General features: G+C 40.1%; 1 protein-coding gene across 1 annotated transcript in view; it reads right to left on the minus strand.

The window, feature by feature from the left end:
- Positions 1-8,841: 8,841 nt before the first annotated feature.
- The window catches only part of LOC135362752 (transient receptor potential cation channel subfamily M member 3-like), a 69,921-nt gene continuing 57,346 nt past the window's right edge, over positions 8,842-21,416 (minus strand). The window contains exon 7 of the mRNA XM_064579937.1: positions 8,842-9,020. Coding sequence (XP_064436007.1) covers positions 8,842-9,020 — 179 coding nt within the window. The remainder of the gene's footprint in view (positions 9,021-21,416) is intronic.

Genomic DNA, 21,416 nt, shown 5'->3' on the forward strand with positions numbered 1-21,416 from the left:
TGTCAGCCAGGATGATTCAAAATTCATCTCCTCTAAGGTAGAGGGATTAAATACCAGGGCATTTTATTATCTGAGGCTCCCTCAGATACATTTTAAACGTATTTGTGGATCTTAAAGTCCTCACGACTTCTTTTCACGAGAGAAAGAGGCTGTCTTGTAGAAACGGGTAAGGAAACGTACGTGTACATCTCCTGCTAAGACAGAGCAGCTTACGGCAGCAGTGGGGAGGACAAATCAGTTGGGTTGTCTGGTGAATGGAAGGTTCGTTGAGATGGCCCTAGGGAGAGGCTGGGGCCAGAATGCAAAGGGTCTTGAGTCCAAGCAAAGAAATGTGGACTTGACCTGTGGATTAATGGTCTTTAACTGGGTTCCACAAAGAAGCCCCTCGAATTTTGAGGAGGTGCTCCAAAGCTGCCTCAGAGTTGCCTTAGTGGGTGAGAGCCAGGCAGAGAGAGGGAGGCTCTAGACCAGCGACTCTCAAATTATGGTCCCTGGACCAACAGCATCCACATCTCCTGGGTACTTCTTGGAAGCACAAATCACCTGGCCAATTAGACCGAACTAGAAAGTCAGAGATGGAGCCCAGCTATCTGATTTTTTTTTTTTTTAAAGATTTTATTTATTTGAAGAGAGAGACACAGAGAGAGAGGGAACACAAGCAGGGGGAGTGGGGAGAGGGAGAAGCAAGCTCCCTGCCAAGCAGGGAGCCCGACGCGGGACTCGATCCCAGGATCCTGGGATCATGACCTGAGCCGAAGGCAGACGCTTAACGACTGAGCCACCCAGGCGCCCCAACTATCTGATTTTTAATAAGCCCTCCAGGTGATTCTGATGCAAGATAAACACTTGAGAACCACTGGTCTAGGCCTTCCACCCCAGCTTCACCAGAGTAAACATGTACGTATCTTGTCTGTCTCATATACTGCACTTCTGAGGTTTCGTATGAGAAGGGACCCAAGGGCTTTCAAAAAGTGAAAATCAATGCTACAGGCAAGTGGGAAATTGGGACTCTTAAAGGGTTGTCCCCTGCAACTATAGAGTCTAAGGAAAATGAGCCAGGACCTTCTAATGCTGAACATAGTGGCTTTGATGACTGCCAGTGGCGTCTCCAACAGCAGAGAGAGCCGTCATTCAAACTGGCACCGTTTGGGGTCTAAATACTTTTATGTTTCTCTTTCTCTTTTCCCTTTTGAAATTGGTCATCCATTTTGACCTAGTCAGAAAATCATTTTCAAAAGAAAGAAGGAAGTGAACTGAACGCCCTTAAGAAATTCATGTAAATAAAAATATGAACAGAGAAATCTACCAGTCCTGTCAAAGTGAGTATTTCTGTGGCATAGCTTTCTCTTCAAGGGAGGGATTTTCAAGTCTAACAGATGTTTGGAACCAAGAACAGCTGTGATCAAGAAATAAATGAGGTGATTCATGCTAAATAAACTTTTCAAGTCAACTGGGTTCCAGAGCCACAAGGTGGCAGAGGGTACAAAGTGCTTGTGGTAACAAGCTGGTGTGCCCAGCATGAGCGTGACACGCAGAAAGTGAGGAAGCTCTTTCTGAAAACATCAGGGAAGTGTGAAGACAAAGCTCATTTGTATACATTTAAAGAGTTTCTGAAAGTGTGGTCCATGGACCACTCTGGTTAGAATCACCAGAATTTTTTGTTTTTTTAAGATTTATTTTTTTAGAGAGCGAGCCAGCGAGCAGGGGGAGGGGCAGAGGAAGAGGGAGAAACAGAATCTCAGGTAGACTCCTTGCTGAGGGTGGAGCTCTATGGAGGGCTCGATCCCAAAACCCTGAGACTGTGACCTGAGCTGAAATCAAGAGTCTGATGCTTAACTGACTGAGCCACCCAGGCACCTCGGCATCACTGGGATTTTTGTTTCAAGGACAGTTTCCTGCACCCCAGCCCAGGTATACTGAATCAGGATTATTCAGGGGAATCTGTGTCTCCTAACACATTCTCAGGCATCCTGAAGTGTGATAACTGCATGCCTATTTTCAGTGTTTTCTGTGTAACAGGTGGTCAAGAAGTCAGCTAAGCAAATCTCAGAGGAACGTAGTTAACCCATCCTTTGAAGTCTTCACTTGGCATTGATGGGCTGTTTAAAAGTCATGGGCAGTGGTTCTCCGAAAAGGATTGCTTTATCATAATGGATTGCTCGGCTCTGTATTGTTTTCGGATGTTTGCTGTTTATATTCAAGGCCACACTTTCCCAACTTGGAGCTGAGCAATTCTAAAGCAAATTTAATCAATGTGGAGAACTGACTGACCAATTGAGATCAATAAAACTTTTCCCCTCACTAGTACGTTCTTCCATGAACGCTAGCTAGGTAATTGTCTTAAAGTCAATGCTTTGTTCTCTCCATGCTGACACAACATGGAGGGATCAAGGAGCCGTATTTTATTTTGAATAACTGAAGCTACTCCAGCCTTGTGGAACTTGGGAGGCAATGACACAGGTATTTATATAGCAGTATCTTTAATACATTCCATGGAGGGAAAAACTGCAATGTAAAAATTGCAAAATTGCAATTAAATAATTACAGGCATTAGTGTGTATATATATATATATATATATATACACTAATTATATATATAATTAATTTTATTAAATTAATTTGTCATTTAAATTGATTTCATTAAATTAAAATATAGAAATTCAATATATAAATATATAATATAAAATATAATTAATATATCAATATGTAAAATATAATTATATTTTAAATTATATTAAAATTATACTTAAATTAAATTATATACTTATATTAAAATTATACTTATAATATATTCACATATTATATTAATATATTTTAATTATAGTTATATAAACATATAATTAATATTATATGTTATAATATATAATATATACTTAAATATATATAAATTTGAGTATATATAAATTCAATGTAATAATATGTACACACACCTACAAACACACTATCTCATAAAACTATCCCTTTTACTGACTTTCCTTCAATACTATGCAGACTGATTCTTTGTTTTTCTCTGTTGAGTTACGTAAAAGAGGGTCAGAGATTAGCTTTTTCTTGGTCATTCAGGCTGATGATCCTCAGTTTGGATCCAGTTTTTGATGGAAAAGGAGAACAGGAGCAACAGAGTCACTATATTGCTATTTTGTGGGTAATTAACATACGCTGTTCCACTGAATAGATTCTTGGGAAGAATGCCACACTCAAGTACTTTGTCCTCTGGGCTCTTGAAACACTTTGTACGTTTATCACAGCACACGTGACCTCCCAGTTATCTGTATTCATGCCTGTGTTTTAATCTCCATTACAGACTCTGGGACAGGGCCGTGTCTTGCTCATTCTCCAGCAGGCCCATGCACAGAGTAGGCATTCAGTAAATGTTAACTTAGAAAACAGTTTACAAAAACAACACTTTTTATAAATAAAGCCCCCAATAGCCTTTGTCTGCGCAAGACGTTTCCAACTTTCTTTCCTTCCTTCTGGGGAAGGAAACAGAATCAAGTTTTGACATGCTAATTTCTTATAGAAAATCTAGAAAAGAGACAAGGTAAGATGAAATTAATGGAAACTGAAATGGACACTTGAAGTCAGCATGCTTGATACTTGTTTCCTTCTTTCTCACTCGACGTTCCAATTATGTCTAAATCATACTGGGATACAAGCCACTGAGATCAATTACTTCCTTTCAGCACATCTCACAGAGACAAATTGATAGGGCTGTGACATCCTTCAGCCTTAGATGGAAATCTCAAGCAGCAGAAGAAAGCATTAGTAACCAGTGCATAGAGTGATATGCCCTAGGGAATACAGACTACCACCTGGATTCCTAAAATGGCTAATTTTCTGGCGACTTCCTCCTGATTTTGGTCATTCTGATGTATACTTGGAGAGCAACACGCTTTTGTTACATCTGTGCTAGGATACAGTGATATAATGTGAAGCCATGCAACATATTTTTCCTTATTCATCTCCACTTTGTCTTCCATTTATGCCTTTACCTCAGCTAATCGAAAAATGTAGGGACCTTTATTAAGCTCCCCTTAAACAGGGAAAATGAGATTTCTTTATTTGATTTATTTGATTTTTTAAAATCTATTCCTGTCCTCAAGATCAGGCCATTCCTCAGTGTTTCTCCACAATATCTAATACAAATTCCACTGACACATAAGAATGCGAAGAGTCTACTGGTATTTGGCCCCATTGATAATTTCCCAAAAGTTATCAACAGACTACTTAAGATCTTTAAGGCTTTCTGCTACCACAGGTTCTGCTTCTCGTCCTGGGCTCTCTAAAAGTGGTAAATCCATATAATAACTTATGGGGAAAAAGACACCAAAATAAATATAAGGCTCGGCAATAAAATCCAGATGAATGAGCTGCATCATCTCAGAATGCACATTCATTCAGATACTTTTTCACGCTGACATTTTTTCATCCGTGCAGCACTTTCTCACTGACTGATAAATGAGGAGCTAGACCACGTTTCTCTGCAATCTGAAACTTAGATTATGAATTTTCAAGCAGTCTCTGATTTCAACTGCAGGCACCTATCACCTGAAAGGTATCCCTGACAATGGGTGATGTTGGTCGGCTTGCTCGGTCAGCAGCAAAAAGCAGAATGTCGGTATTTGAAAATGTAGGTAATCAAATCTAATGCCCCTTGGGTGGCATTAATCTGTTTCTGTTTGCAGTATTTAGTCATGCATGATTCAGAAAAGAAAATTTGATAAGATTTTTAAGGAATGAAATTAGTTAGGGAGAGTGACTTGTGACTCATTTTAAACTTCGACTGATGAGAAATAGAAACTCTAGTACGACAATAAGGGAAAGAGAGAGTTTGGCCATTTCTTCTGGGGGGCTTGTGCGATGGAGCAGAGACAGAGGAGAAGGCAAAGGTAAGAATTTAATTGCAAATGCCTCCTAGTTTATCCAAACCCATTTGTGTTGGGATAGATGCGGCCTGTCTTCCCCTACCTCAAGTAATCTCATCTACAAAAGTTAATTAGTTTTGCCAATTATAGTTTGCTTCCAAAGTGATGCCCTTTCAAATTCATATTCTTGGAAGATGGTTAATAACAGGGAATATAAAGGCAAAATATCAAGTTCACAAAAGTTAAAATAGAAGGTGTGTAAATTTCATTCACTTCTTTAAGATTATAAAATGAAAAGCTTTAGAGCTAAATATACACATTTACGAGTCCTTGGACCTGTATTATTTATTTAACCACCTGTAAATGAGTTTAAAACATTTTAAAGCATATTTAAATTACCAAAATAACCAAAAAGTAAAAATCAATGATTCCAAACTCTGATTCAGGTTTTGTAAACAAGGTGTGTGTGTTTTCTATAATCAATTTTATATGTACAATTATACCCCTTTATTTATATAGGTTTGTTTATATGAACATATAGTTATACATTTATATTTATTTGTAGTGAAACATGTCCCAACTCTGTCATGAATCAAAGAAGAAATTCTTGGTGAATGAAGTCTGGGATGGGTTCATCTTTTTTTTTTTAAGCATAAAGAAAACACACTCCTGCAAAATAATGTTCTTTGGAAATGCTTTTTTAAATCGGCTGCACATGTGTGGCTAGACAACTTCTTAGTCAAGCTAAGTAAACATGATTAATTCTGGCAGTAATTCAGATGACACAGAGAAATGTCATGAATTCACTGGATCAGGATAAATTTATAATTGCTTTCCTGGAGCAAGAGTTTACTTTTATCATAACAGCCTATAAAATAAATAAATATAGATTTATATATTTGGATTGGCAATAACAAAGCTTCTCTTGAAGTTTCTACTTTCTTAATCATGGTTTCTAAATGTTTCTTAAAATATTTAAAGTTTTAATTTCAATGATTCCCAAGGTGAGAAATTATATCTCAATTCTTTATCTTCATGCTAGTTAATTCTTTGATAATCAACCATGGTTTATATATTTGCACAGATTCCATACAGATTGTGCTTTTGCAAATTTTGGTCATAAAATAGAACTAAAACAAAACTTTGGTTTTAAAGCGAAAATTGCTAATTAAAGTTAAAAGGGCATGGTATTTCTGACTCTTAATTTGGGACTGGACTGGGGAAAGGAAAAAAATCTACATGACACCTGAAACTAATATTATACTGTGTGTTAACTGGAATTTAAATAAAAACTTTAAAAAACCTTAAGAAAAAGAAAGGGGAAAAAGAAAAGGAACCCACGTTCGTCAGCCTGGACATTGGTTTACAACCAGGAATGCATTGATTTTATCTTTTTGGGAATGCATGAAATAATACAAAAAATTAAGAAATTATAAGCAAAGGGGAAGCTAAAGAGAACTTAAGTGCACTTATATTCAAACAACAGTATCATTGAAGTACTACATAAAAAGCATGAAGGCACATACCACAAAATCCATTTCAGCAAATTTTTATAATAGACCAGAAAAAATCCTGGCCTGGGATCATGGGCAAGCACATAATTGCTCTGTGTATCTCTGTCCCCTCGGTTAAATAATATAGAGACCCTGCCCCCTCCGCCCAAGCTCTAAAATGTGTAATATTTCCCATGTATAAAAAACAGAATCAGGAAGAGCAACTAATCAAAAACTGTAACATTTTCAAAGTATACAACCCACAATAAGGACAAAAAGGAGGCCCTGGGTGGAGACCTTCACTGTGTACAGACCTAGAAAACCTGAAATACTGAGATGAACAGCTCACTTTTCCAGGAATTTTCTGAAAAGGAAATGTGCATTCTGAATGCAAACTTGTATCTACTTTGTGGAAACACAATAAAATAATTACAAGCACTGGGAAGCCAAAAAGTAAGCCAAAGCAAAAAACTGTGTAAGTTCTTCCGTTATGTTTGAAAAAGGAATACGTTGCTATATTTAAATTGATGAGAACTATGGCTTAATTTTTTTTTTTAAAGATTTTATTTATTTATTTGACAGAGAGAGAGATAGCGAGAGCAGGAACACAAGCAGGGGGAGTGGGAGAGGGAGAAGCAGGCTTCCCGCCGAGCAGGGAGCCCGATGCGGGGCTCGATCCCAGGACCCTGGGATCATGACCTGAGCCGAAGGCAGATGCTTAACGACTGAACCACCCAGGCGCCCGGCTTAATTTTTAATAAAAGCAAAGCACAGTTGAGGATCCTGAGCTCTGGTTAGTAACCAACATGGAGGCGTTTGGGCAAATGTTCTTTTCAGTTTTTTAGCTAGAGAATGGACCAATATTTACAACGAAAGGAGAAGATAAAAGTCATTTAAATTTGCCAGGAAGCAAACTCCAATTTCATGCTCAGGAATATCGGTTTTTTGTTTTTGTTTTTGTTTTCATATCAAAAGCTTTCATCAGGGGACCTGAAATCACTGTTACTGTTTGCAGTGTTACTTGGAGGGCCCGTGACTCTCCTATATTTAGGTCCATACACTTCCCCGGGCAGGGTGCCTGTGTTAATGGCTACCTGGCCATGACAGGTGGGGTAGGGAGTGTCCCGTAGTCCGCAAGCTCACCGGTCACTCGCTATTATCATTACACGCTTGTCTACTTACTAGACTTCCTAGGAGCTATTTGAGGGTAGGAAGAGTTGGTGTGCTTTTTCCCATCTTGGTGCGTGGCCCCCAGTAGGCACTTTGTGTATGTTTGTAAAACGGGATGAATAAAAGATCGCATCTCCTTTGGGGCTCCTTTCTCTCACCAGGTTCATGGGTTAGGAGAATTGATTAGGTGAGGAAGTTCCTTATTTAAAAAGTTAATGACCAGGGCGCCTGGGTGGCTCAGTTGGTTAAGCAACTGCCTTCGGCTCAGGTCGTGATCCTGGAGTCACAGGATCGAGTCCCACATCGGGCTCCCTGCTCAGCACGGAGTCTGCTTCTCCCTCTGACCCTCCCCCCTCTCATGCTCTCTGTCTCTCATTCTCTCTCTCGCAAATAAATAAAATCTTAAAAAAAAAAATTAAAAAAAAAAAAGTTAATGACCAGGGGTGCCTGGCTGGCTCAGTCAGAAGAGCGGGCGACTCTTAATTTTGGGGTCATGAGTTCGAGTCCCATGTTGGGTGTAGAGATTACTTAAATAAATAAAAACTTTTTAAAAAGTTAAAAAAATAAAAATTCAATGACTCCTCCTGAGTTTGCCTTCTTAAACTCATTCACACCTTGGGATGAATTACTTTGATCTAATAATATGCAGGAGTGCTTGGATTTTAGCATTCACTGGGTGGGACCTCAGATTGGCAGGGAAGGTTGGGAAGAGAAGTCCTCCTTGGGGTTGGGGCTTTGGACTGTTGAAAACAGCAGCAGGGGATAGACAGACCAAGGAAAATGCATGGGGGTGGGGGTGGACGCCAGTAAGGGTGTCCAGAGTGGTTAGAGGCTCTGCTTTCTGAGCTGATCTAGAAGGATTTGACAGCACAGGCCACCCAAAGTTTGGGTAAAAATTTGGCCTTTGTAAACCTACAGCAGTTTGGTGAAGCTGGTGTTTGGAAACTGAGCCTGGAAGCTGCACATCCCAGCTTCTCCCAAAGTACTCACATGAACCATAGGGTCCGGATTCGCTGTGCTTTATGTGTTCAAACCCAGTCCCTGCTTCTCCTCAGCGGGAGGAGCAGAAGAGAGAAGAAATGAAGAGAAAGGGTACCAAGTGCTATGACCCCTCCTTCCCTTTTGTCTTCCTTATTAGTCTAGTGTAGTGGGGCTTTCATAGAATTTCTCACTTCATAGGACATCTAGAATATATTCCCCTGCTCTTCCCCACCACCTTCCCAGACCAAACGTCTCCATCAACTGATACCATCTTCCTGAGCTTGGAACACAGCTTTGTACTCAAAGGTCTCTTATAGGGCCTGGCAAATTACCTACCCGCCTTCTTCTGAATATTTATGCCCAAATGCCAGGATGTCAGATGCCCGTCCACTCCCATCACAGACAACAACAGGCACGGGAGGGGTGTCTCGAAGGTACTCCAAGACAATCGAGATCACATTGGGTCCTCCTTCCACAATGAGTGCCACCACCGGAACTCCTTGACCGATTCCTGCATTAAAAAAGGAAAAAAAAAGGGAAAAAAAAGAGAAAAGAACACAAAGCCAGCAAACCAAAGAAACAAAAAGAGAAACAAAAAGCACAAACTAAAATTACTGAGCATGGGGGAGATCACAACATATGAAGGGATAAAATATGGAGCAAAAATTGTACAGAAACTCCTTTCACAGAATCTTCCCACCAAAGTCTATCTGATTTTGCCCTCTCCTCAGAGTTCCCGGGGTGCTGGGGCCGGTGAAGGGACCCACTGCCGTACTTTACCGGAGGTGGGGTGCATAGGGTGAGGAAGGAGAGGAAGGAAGGTTAGTAGATCAAGCCTTGAGCCAGCAACCGAAAGACTGGAAGCTAAATGTGACCTTAAGCAAGTCTCCTATGTACCCAGTGGTTCAGTTTCTTACGTGAAAAATGGGAATTTAAAGCAGGCCAGATCCCTGATGTCATCACAGTGCTAAGAAAACATCTGAACGGTTCACTTTATTAAAGACGGTCAAAATCAGCTGGGGGCATATATGCACTTGTTGAGTCAACTACTGGCTACATTAGGGGTCTATCTATATCTGACCATAAATGATCCGCTTGACTAAGGGTTCTTAACAGCGTAACAGTCATGATAAAGAACCCAAGAGACATGGCATCTGCCATCTGCCGCCTGCTGATACTGTGTCCTTGACCACATGGCGGGTGGTCCGGAAACAGTGGTTGAATTCAGTTGTTGAATTCTGGGGTGTCACAGACCTTTTCTAAAGTATTTAAGTTATTAATGGTAAGCTAGAAGACGTAAAAATTGCCCTAACATCAGTACTCATGTGGGGTTCAACCTAACATATTAAAGATGACTATTAAAAACGAATGTCCATGAGAGACGCGATGACAAAGAAATGAAGTTCATTTTCAAGTGACCTCTCAAGTGTCATCATGGTTCATTGGATAACATCTTGTGCTCATTTTGGTATCACGCTGCATTTTCTCACTCTTCACCTTCCCAGAAGAGTTAAGAAATTGAGCAGTACCATAAAAATGAGATGGTTCTGTACAGAGCAGTTATCTTAAAAAAGAAATAATCAAGATTCTGTACCACTTCTGTAAATACGAACTAAAAAAAAAAAAAGCCTTTAGTCATCTCAGTTTTTCCCTTTCCCCTTCCTGCTGTGGTTTTTTTTCTTTTATCCAGAAACCGCTGCCCTGTGAGAAATAATAGTATGAGGTTTGGTTTCTTGCTCCATTAGTGAGAGATTGTATTTGACTTGGGGGCCCTGTTATACTTCTACAGTATTATCAGTCTCCTGGGGGCTTCTCTTTTCTAAGTCAGTGTTTTTGATGATTTGATTTTCGTCTTAAAGGAATGGCCCAAAGTGTCAGTTACACAAAAATGGGTGCTGTTTTTAAATCTTTTAAAAATGTAAGAAAATGACAATTGTGGGTCCCCAGATTTCTTTTTGTGCTCCAGAGGGAATTAGAAGAGAGGGATGACCCGTGGTGCCATTCGATGTTTCTGTGGATGGAAAAGGTTTGAGAATCCCTCCTTCAAATCCAAGAAGAGGGAAGAGAAAGATCAGTGCTGCTCCCCTTTGGCTCAAAGGCCCTTAATGATTCAGACAAAATGTCCCTTTAAAACTCTCTTTACATGTCTATGAAGGAGACATCTTCCCCACTGCTGATCATGAGATCAAGTAAATTCTGTTGAAAGGCTCTTTGAAAATTAAGGGCTAACTTGAAATGTTAATACAGCACACTGCTTTTGGAAGAGAACTTGCTGACATAGGAAATACCCACCCTACGTGGATTTGTATTTTAACATGCCTTGGAAAAGGGTCTCTTTTCCAATGTTTAAAATTATTTTATGAGGTATTTCCCAAAGAACTATGCTATTTAATTTTTCACTTTTCCTTGAGCTAGCACATGCTATTGTATTGCTTCCTATCAAGGAACAGTACGCTGTGTTTGCTGCTTTATACCAAATGATTTATTTAGACTCATTCTAGGATCTTCCAAGAGAGGCATTTGCCAAATTCTGATCTTGGGCACTGATTCTGTCAGTGGAATCTTTACTCCAAATCACAGACCAATAGTGATCCACTCAATGTTCTCATGGAGAAAGAAGTCTTAGAATGGGCCTTCTAGAATTTCCAATCATCTACAATCTACCAGACAATAGGCAAGATGGCTGGAAACATCTCTTCCCTTTGCAAGGATACATAGGTGCAAAGGATCAATTTTCAGAGCAGGACTTGAGAGCAATAAACTGTCAAATGATTTCATATCAATGTATTTATCAATGTACCAAATTGTTGTAACCCCTAGAAACAGAGAAACATTTTAGATGATCAAATTTCCTATATTTAGAATGAAGCCATTATCAATTACAAGGATGAGAACAATTATATTAACTCATATTATTATTATAATAATATGACCCAGTGCTAAAAATTGGATGAAGTATCAAGATAGAATCTCCCTTTTCAAAAGTACTGAATATATCTGGTCTCCAAATTCTCTTCCATTTCCTACACTGATAATACATGGAAATTCGTTCCATAGACAACAAAAGCTCTTATAGTCTGAAATAATGTACTTTTGAATTTCTTAGTTATGGGAGGTAGAGAATGAGGCTATATCTAAAAATATCATGCTTTATGTAAACTAAACCTGCCAGAATATGGTAACATTAAGTCTTCCTGTCAAGACACACACACACACCCCCCACCTTTGTTTCTGAGAAAGGAAAATGATATCAAATAATCAGTGATGAACAAAAGCAGTGGTTCTTAGCCTATTTTTTTTTGGAGACAAGGGTCTCTGAATACTTTTGTGAATCTGATGAAAGCTAGTGACCCCTTCTCCAGAAAAATACACATATGGATAGTCAAAAAATGTGTCTATACAATTTCAAGGGTTTATGGATCTTTGAGAGAGATTCATGAAAAACCTATGAATGGACGCTTACAGAACTCCACCCTAAATTAAGCACATTGTTACAGCTGCAAAAGAGCATCAGCTTGCCTTATTTTATGAAGCTCACTGACACCTGTGAGAGAAGTTCTAGAATGGGTTTTCAAACGAAACTCTGTGCCCAATGGGAACTATATCATACTATTGCTGTCCAGTTAGACTGACTGGCTAAACTTCCACAGAAAACACTGTCTGTAGGGTATCACCCTTCCCTTCATTCTCTCTCGTTTTTCTTTATTTCTTCTGTTCACACTTTGGTTCCTAAGTTACATTTTGGACACAGGATATTAAAGATACCCTAGAGAAAGTCACAAATATAAAAGTTAGACTCTGTGGTATATGACCTCATTAGTAAAGAAAAAGCTTCTTAAATTATCAAGAACAGGACATTTTCTATTAATGACGTAAAGAAAACATTTTTCTTTCTGGAATCCACTACATACTCAGCTCGATTCACATGGCTCACTACTATTTTCTTTATGCCCATAACAAAATTAATATAAATTCCTTTGAAGATAATCACAAGTTTATACCATACTCAGCTAAACCTACTAGCCATTCACACACACACACAAAAATAGTTGTTCAGATGTATAGTTTTAAAAAATATAACCTCTATTATTAAAGAAACTTTTTTCATTTTATCTAAAGCCTCAGGGACTTTTGTGTGTGTGTGTGTGAATACATTTCCTGTGCTTTTGGGGAAAAATAGGTTAATTCCTTAGTTGATCACAATAATTTTTCATTTTCTACCATAACCAAAGGCTTTCAGTAGTTCTCAGAGATTTCCATTAGAATTTAATTTTAGAGTAATGTGGAGTTGCTTAAGCAGGAAGAGGCAAGATGCTTGCCACACGCTTGAGCTTTTGCAATGCTGGAGCTAGAGGCATGGCCTCCAAAACTGTGGGCTTGGGTAATGGATTTAACAGCCACATTCTACAACATTCCAAGCTGAGCTAGGGCTTTCAAATTACAAACTGCACCCCCAATTCATTGTTCTTTGCAGAAGACAACCCCTTGGACTTTTGTTACATTTTGTTCTGACTGCTATGTCCTTTAGCTTGGGCTCCCAATGAGGCTCAGTGCCAAAATTGGCTTAAGCAAAAACTGGGTTGGGTGTTGTGAGGAAGGGAGGCGGCAGGAACAGGAGAAAGCCTTAAAATTCCAAAAGCGCCCCCGCCCCCCACCTTCTTTCTTTCTGCTGACTTGAGATCATAATCTATGATCAGTTCGGGCACTTGTGAAACCATTCAGTCTGTTGTAGTGAAACGCCTGGATAACGTGAGCATTTTGATCAAAGTAAATGAACACTTTGGTTTTATGTCAACATCACCATATATGATCTAAAATGCCTACGGGCCTAAGGAATAATTTATTTTCTGTTGGGAAATGAAGATGGAGCATAGAAGGTTGATCTTAGGTAGGTCATAATGATGTAGGCTAGAGATCATGTGATTATTACAGTAGAAGCCATTTAGAAAGGAGGGATCAAACTTTCTGTGAGAGATGGCTTCCTGAAGATCTTAATGCATTCAAGACTGAGTCCGTCAATGGTGGGTGGGCATTTCTGTCAAGCCCCTGAAATTGTGCCGCAATAACAACATAGTTAATTCACTGGCCTTGCCACCTCTGGGATTATGTGATTCTTGATGATTTGGAAGTTTGTGTGGAGAATTCACATGCATTGAAATTATGCATATGGTAGGACTTCACCAGTATATTTTATGTTTCACAATTTTAAAGTTACATAATTAAAATTGGCATAAAATTTGAAAGCATTGAACATGTCCCCTTCATCCAACTTCTCACTTCAATCACCTGGTCTTTGGTTCAATGGTTGGCTTCTACCAACAGAACACTGGTCACTATCTCCTGTATTTGGGCTACAGAATGAAGCCATAGAAACTCAGCAACTGCCTAAGATTTTGCATTCTTCAAACAGAACCTTGCACAGACTTGGGGGACATTAGCAATTACTATAGTGATGGGAAGAGAAGCAGTAAGCTGTTTGCCTCATTTTAATGGATACCAATTTGCTACCTACTTGAGAAGTAATGGCTGAAGTTTGCATAATACAGAGCGTTCAACAGATAAGAGATTCTTGATGCTCTTATCTATTTAGTGAATCTCTTCTATGTTCAGAGAAACTGTGGACAGATTGATAAAAAGTACATAAATCTGGTAATCATTTGTGTTCAACTGACAACACTCGACACTATTCTTGTTTATTAAGTTTAAGGTGCTTCTTATCATTAGGAAGATTCATAACACTTGAATATTCAGGTACGACTATAGAATATTATTGTCCACAAAGGGAATATTTTAATATGCTGTACTTTGAGAAAGGGAACACAACTGGAAATCGTTGAGCTACCAAGGAACAGAGCAAGCCCAAGAAAATATCTAGGGAATGACATGAGAAAACATTTTTTCTTCTTCTGAAAAGATCTTTTCAGTCTCCTGTGGAAGCAGATGTTTTGGATATTGCCTTCATGTTTAGAGGTAAAATATACTATCTATTCAAGATGACAGAACTATAACCGGAATGTGGCTGGCCTTATTTGGAAATGGGTAAGAAACCCAATTATCTGTTGGTGAATCCTGGTGATGTAACAATTGGTAAATGCCAAACCCTGCAAACCACTCCTGTGCATCATTGTAATTACTATACCTTTTTGCCACTATAATTCTGCACCTAAATTGATGCTTAGGAAAGCATTTGGAGATATAAAGTACCACACAAACTCTTAGGCAGCAAAAATAAAGCCACACACAACAAGATGCTTCACTTCTGGATACTTATGGTTCTCGAGTGGGAAGGAAATTCCTGGAAAGATGGCTGGGGTCTTTCCCGGTGGTTCGGACTTCCCAACATATAAACTTCCAATTCCTTTTAGGACTAGGCAGGGGGAAAATAATGTGAATTCCTTAAATGTCCTTTCCTATTCACCAATTCCTATGGCAATTCCCTTACTGATATTTAACGTAATGGGTCCCCTTCCTATACAGTCCTTCCTGTTTACAGCTAATGCCGATAAGCCATATGTATTTTATCTTGCCATTTAAAATCTCAGCAAATTTGGCTGGAGACAGGCGGTTGTTAAGACACTAAAGATACAGAGTTCGAATTGATGGGAAAGCCTCTCTCAGCGATGAATGACTGAGAGCTGATGGTGTAGCCTTTCTTTTCCTGGGGACAGAGAATGCAGAATCTATCAAATTAATATGGCAAAACCCTTCTTGTCCAGCTTGTTTTCAATACTGTTGCACTAATCTATTTTGTGCATTATTGACACCACCAGTATTTTCATAGGAATGCTGTACTAGCTCCCACCGGCTGGCTTTCATTTTGGATGAAATGCAAAATTCATCGATTTTTGCTTCGATTTTCTGTCCAGCCATCAGAGGGCAAAGGACAGCCTGGGAGGGTGGACGAGTGGATGAAGTGAGGTATCCTGTAGACCAGCCATGGTACGCTGTGGCACGTATACTAGAAATACCTGTCATGTCCTCCATGTCCACACTCCCTGTCAGAGAATTGACCCGTTCACAGAAGCTTGGCCTTATTTGGCTTCTTTCAAAGCTGGTTGGACTAGAGGTGGATGGCAGACCTGCAGTGGGCCACATTTGCCTTCCTGGAATTAGAGTGGAAATCCCTAGGTCTGGAGTGAATAACTGGAAAGTGGGTTGGTGGGGAGTGAAGCCTCCATGGGCCGCGGCTCTGGTGGGATCATGAAGGGTGTTTAAGCAAGCAGAGAAGAGTGTATTCAGGGAGAAAGGAAGGGGCAGAGGGTACCCTGGAAAAGAGATTATGTGACCTGAGTGAGGGGAATGAAAGGGTGTGTGGTGTGTGTGTGTGTGTGTGTGTGAGAGAGAGAGACAGACAGAGAGGGAGGGAGAGATTTATAATTAGTCATTATTTATAAAACACTTAGAACAGAGTTTGGCACTCGAGAACCATATTGTTAAACAAACACAAATATAAAGATTCTTATTTATATTTATTAAGCTTATAAAAGATTTCTACTTTAAATATATGTAAATATTCATGAGGATGAAAGAAAAATAAATGCATTTTGTATGTTTAAATCAAAAGGATGCTCTGACAAATAATCGGAAACACGTTTTTCCAAAGTTTGAATGTTCTCTCACGCAGACCAATAATATGCTTAGGAAGACAAATTCTTTTTATCTTGTATCCAAAAGGCTAAAACTTTCTGGTTTGGGGTAGGTGACTCTTTCTAGAGGGGGATTAGGTGACTTCTTGTATTACTCCCCAAATGCCTTCTACCCTGGGCCTCTCCTCAACCAGCTTGGAAAGCCTTTCGAGTTCTGTGGCTTGGACAAAGATGTAAATGCCAAATAACAAAAACCCATAAACCAACTCCAAGTATATTATATGCTAATAAAGTAACTTGGCCTTTGACTTAGTCAATGGGAAACAGTTATTCCCTTATGGCCAACCAGCTCTGATCGAAATATCCTGCTATTAACATTCGCTTATTACCAGGACATGCAAGTAACATTCTCTGTGAATCGTTTCAATAGAAAGGGAACAGCCAATCCCAGGGGCTGTGGTGCAAGTATTATTTTCATAAAAGGAAAGAGCCAGTGTTTTCTTTGAGGCCATTGTTTGCGGGCTGAATGTCTTAATGTAACTGATCTAAGTCTACAAGAGAAGTCACCCAAACAAAGCTAGAGTCTTCTTACTTTCTACTCTGTTCAAAACCTCCACATCAAAAGGCATCCCTTGCCTTCTCAAATGTAAGGTAATCAGAGTGGTTCTAACTCATTTTACTTTATAATACTTTGCCTATCCTCCCCGATAAATGTGCCAGGATCTAGGTCCACGGCCCATACAAGTTTGTTTGGCTTCTGGGTGGAATTAGCAGGCAGCAGAGCAGGCCAGGGAATTATGGATTTAACCAAACATGGAAAGACCCGGCCCCCAGGGCAGGACAGAGGTGGGAGGAGAGGGAGACGGTAGGAAAGAGCAATGTTGCGGGTAATGGCAAAATGGTGGCATGTGTATTAATTTGCCCTTCTAAAAAAAACAAAAACAAAAACAAAATAAAAACCTTTCTGTATTAGTTGAGACAGGCTGCAATTACTTCTTCCTGCCCCAAATGTGAAAAGGTCTTTTCTCTCTTTAGGGAATGTTCTTTTTGACTTACTCTCTGTGAGGAACTCATACTCATCCTGCAGTTCTCAGGTTCACAGACAAGTCTTCCTGAGCCCCCTCCCCCTTGCCCCACTGGGCAGAATTAACCATTCTCACTTGTGTTTCCTCATAGCATTTGCTTTTTTAAAAAGCCCATGCCAATGAATATATTTTATAACTTTGTCCATCAATTACTCTGTTATAAATAAAAACATTCTCATAGCACCTTTCATCCCGAAGTTTTAGCTCATTAATGACATATTTAGGCACCTCTTTTCTCTGTTAGGTAGGTTTATCTTTGTATTCCCTGCACACCATACAGGGCTCTACACAGGGTAGATGCTCACTAAAACTTGGGGTACAGAAGGAAGGCGGGAAGGCAGGGCACTGCATTACCATCAAGTATCTCCTGATTTCTTATAGGTTAAATGACAATATAATTATTTCCACATTAAGTTTTTGATGTTTTCTGACATAAGCAATTTCCCCCTCAATCAACTGGCCTGAGTTCCAGGGCACTGAGATCTGATTTAAATTCTCATGAAATCAGGAATTATTCCAAATGCCCAGTTTCTATGCCCAGTTTCTATGCCCACATTCCTGTGGACTAGCAGAACTGCATCCTGATTTCCCTGCCTCCACAATGATCACCACCAGCTAGTTACCATAATAAACACAGTCTTCTCTACAGCCATCTTTAGTGGGTTCCCGTGGCTCATAGACAAAATCTCACATCTTTCATGTGACAGGCAAGGCTCCTCATGTTCTGGCCCTAGCCTCCATCTGCAGCCTCATCTCCCTCCAGAACCTTCTGTTCACCCTAATTCTAGTCTCATCAGACTATCATCATGATCTGCCATCTAGGATTCCTAGACATCCTAATTTTTAGAGGGAAATATCTCTCCCCACTCCTGGTTTCATGAAGAAGAATGAGGTCTCCCAGTTTCTCCAGGGGCCCCGTGCCCAAAGCTGTGTGTGCTGGGGTGGGGGGTGAAGGCTCCTTGTGGGATGCTATCTGATTTGGGGTGGGGGGTGAAGGCTCCTTGTGGGATGCTATCTGATTTGAGGGAGCCCCTAGGCCCACTTGACTAACAGACTTAAAGCCACGTCTGCTAACTTGCCCAACAACAAAAACTGGTATTTTGAGTCCCATCAAGTACTTTTTTTATTTCTCAAGTTGTTCAGAATTTGGATGAGGAAGACAGGTGCTATGTATTATGGCCCCTCAGAGAACCCCCAACTCCATCTTCAAAGTCCAGTCTAAATGTTACTAATTCCTGAGGCACTTCCTAGCTCCCTTGGGTAGTATTAATCATTCATTCCTTTGTAGTCCATTGTTGATTTGTTTTTCTTTTACATAGCTTTTGGCAGTTATTTTATTCTGTCTTGCTTTAATGAAAATTTTACCCACTAGATTTTAAGTTTCTTGGGACAGGACCCTCTTAGGCAACATCCTGGTTTCCAAAGTGCTTCACACATAGAAGGTAGTTTAAATACTTGTGAAATAAAACAAAATTAAAATGCACAATGTCTGGGGTCTAGACCTTGGGACCAGCACAGTTGAAGGGACAGGAATAAATTGGTGGTTGTAAAGGGACTGAGTGCCTTATCGCAATACTATTGATGTGTCCGGCCGACAGTAGAGATGATAACCATAAATGGTTCAAAAGTGGCCTCATGTTGGCGTTTCCCAGGCCTTAACTAATGGGACTCAGCAGTAGTCAGAGACCTAGAGAAGAAGCTGAGTCACCCAGGTGGGTGCTCACATTTCACTTGGTCCATTTGGATTAGGTCTGGACGAGTCCAGATTCTTAGTGACTCACAGAGCCAATTTGGTTCAGCTGTCTTGTACTTTTAAATTGAAGGCTCATTGTTTCTCAGAATTGCACCCAGCTGGAGTGACAACGTGTTCTGGTCATGGAGGGGGAAAGACGTAAATAGAGGTTTACATTCTTCCCTTTGCTGGAACAATATCCACGAAAGCTATTACTTCCTCCAGATGAAATGAATAGGGAACTACATGACTGAAAAGGCGACCTAATTCTTTTCCCTCTGAGGTGATTGATGTGATTCAGCCACTAAGGTGCTGTAGGCTAGGAGTGACCTTCATTCACCACCAAGGTTATTAAAGTAACTGCCCTATCACATATGAGACAAAGGGAGTGTTCTGATTATTTGGGATCTAGTAATGGCATTTAGTCCAATTTCTGACCAGCAGTTGGGAGAAATGATAAATTTATATTTATCTGGGCATCTTTTCTAAAAGACAATGTGTCAAGTCTAATCAAATCTTTATTGTGACTAAATGCTCAGTGAGAAATATGAATGACGTCACAAAGAACCTTCTTTCCCCTGGTTTCAAGTTTTGGTGTGGATGGAGGTCTATTAGGGTCATGCATCTAGCCCCTTGTCCTTCCCTTACTCCTCTCCACATATAAAATTGAGCAACTTGATTGGTGGTGACTAATGTCTGGCCATGTTTCTCAGTTAGAATAAATCTACTCAAAGTCTTCCACTGAAGAGAATTTAGCTTCTTTCTTCCTCTTCCTCCACAGACCAGTGCCAGTCAGCGCTGTTAGTAAAGGTGTGTTTTGTAGACACAAATTTCTTCTCTGGTTGGCTGTCTGGAGGCTGAAGTGAGTAGGCAAACCCCTTTGGCCCTCACACTAAGTCATTATTTCCAACAACTTCACCATTAATAAAAATGATATTTTGATCTCCATCTGCCTGACTCTGGTGTCCAACTCTCAGTCAATTTCAATCCTCTCCCATCAAGGGTGATGTATAATTTATTGGGCTTTTCAAGCTCCAACATCACGAATTACAATACTGTCATTTCTCTTTCTGGCCTTCACTTTGCAGCAGAGCATCTAACAAACTTGAGCCTCTGGTTCAAACCTGTGAACGTGAAATTATTTTTCAAGTGCAAATATGGCCTTCTCTGAAAGACAGTTTTTTTATTTATGTTTTTATAGCTCCTCCAAGGGAAACAACAGTTAACAATACACTAAAAAAAACCTAGTTATAAATGGAGCCCAAACAAGGTCGCTTATGAATTTCTGAGTTGCAGTGAACGATCTCATGTAGTGAAGTCCGCTCAGCCAAAAGGCTGAAGGCAGTTTCTTTTTCTCTTAGGGGAAGGAGCAGGTGTTGAGCACCTACCAGAAATGGCAGCCTCCAGGTGGGTTGCACTGGCTGACTCAGTCTGCTCAACAACCCTATGATAGAGATATTACTATCCCCATTTTATAGTTAAATAAACTGAAGCCTAGAAAATAAACTGCCTATCTGAACTGGGTTTCCCAAACAGGGGCCTGTTAGGAAATGCAGAGTCTGGACACTGTACTCTTCTGGGTTATCTCTCACAGGGGTGACCATATGATTTAGCATTCAAACACCAGGACACTCTTGCAAGGGAAGGGGCCATCAATCCTTAATAGTTTTTCTGGGATGACAGGTATAAGCCAGAACTATCTGGTCCGGGACAAACCAGTACATAGGATCACTCTAAGTTTCTCATGTCTTAGCGTCTCAAACTCGTTTCTGGAAGATTTTAAAAGTTTTTTTTTTTTTTTTTTTTTTTAAGATTTTATTTATTTATTTGAGAGAGAGAGAATGAGAGACAGAGAGCACGAGAGGGAAGAGGGTCAGAGGGAGAAGCAGACCCCCTGCTGAGCAGGGAGCCCGACGTGGGACTCGATCCTAGGACTCCAGGATCATGACCTGAGCTGAAGGCAGTCGCTTAACCGACTGAGCCACCCAGGCGCCCCGTTTCTGGAAGATTTTAAACATGGATGCCACCCTCAGATATTTAGAAAGGGGCCTGAGTTGGCTGGCTGTTCCTTTGCTACATCTCTTCCTGGCTTAATAAGGCCAAGACTCACTGCTGCCCCTCTGTGATTCCCTGGGATCAGGTTTCCAGCTCCTTCTAAACCACAGCTATTCATTATCAGAGATATTCCTTCCTGTTAGGTACTCAGAGAGATGAAGCTCCGGGGAAGGATTCGATCATTAAGCAAGGGAAAATAGCATCTACAATCTGGCAGCACTGCATAAATCCTGGAGGGGGAAAATATCGATTTACAGTTTTTCTCATTCTAGCATATCCTTGATGGTGCCGAAAATAAATCACTTCTACTCTTCTCTCTTATAAATAAATGCCTCATTACATTCTATCACTTAAACACATTGAAGTGCTGGGATGAAGAATCGGCAGACAGTCATGGCCCAGGGGCATCCAATGGTACTTTGGGTCCTTAACCACTCACTCATTATCCT

Source organism: Mirounga angustirostris, unplaced genomic scaffold (genome assembly GCF_029215605.1).
Source record: "Mirounga angustirostris isolate CCGP_5_RB_7025 unplaced genomic scaffold, mMirAng1.0.hap1 SCAF_15, whole genome shotgun sequence".
Lineage (NCBI taxonomy): Eukaryota > Metazoa > Chordata > Mammalia > Carnivora > Phocidae > Mirounga > Mirounga angustirostris.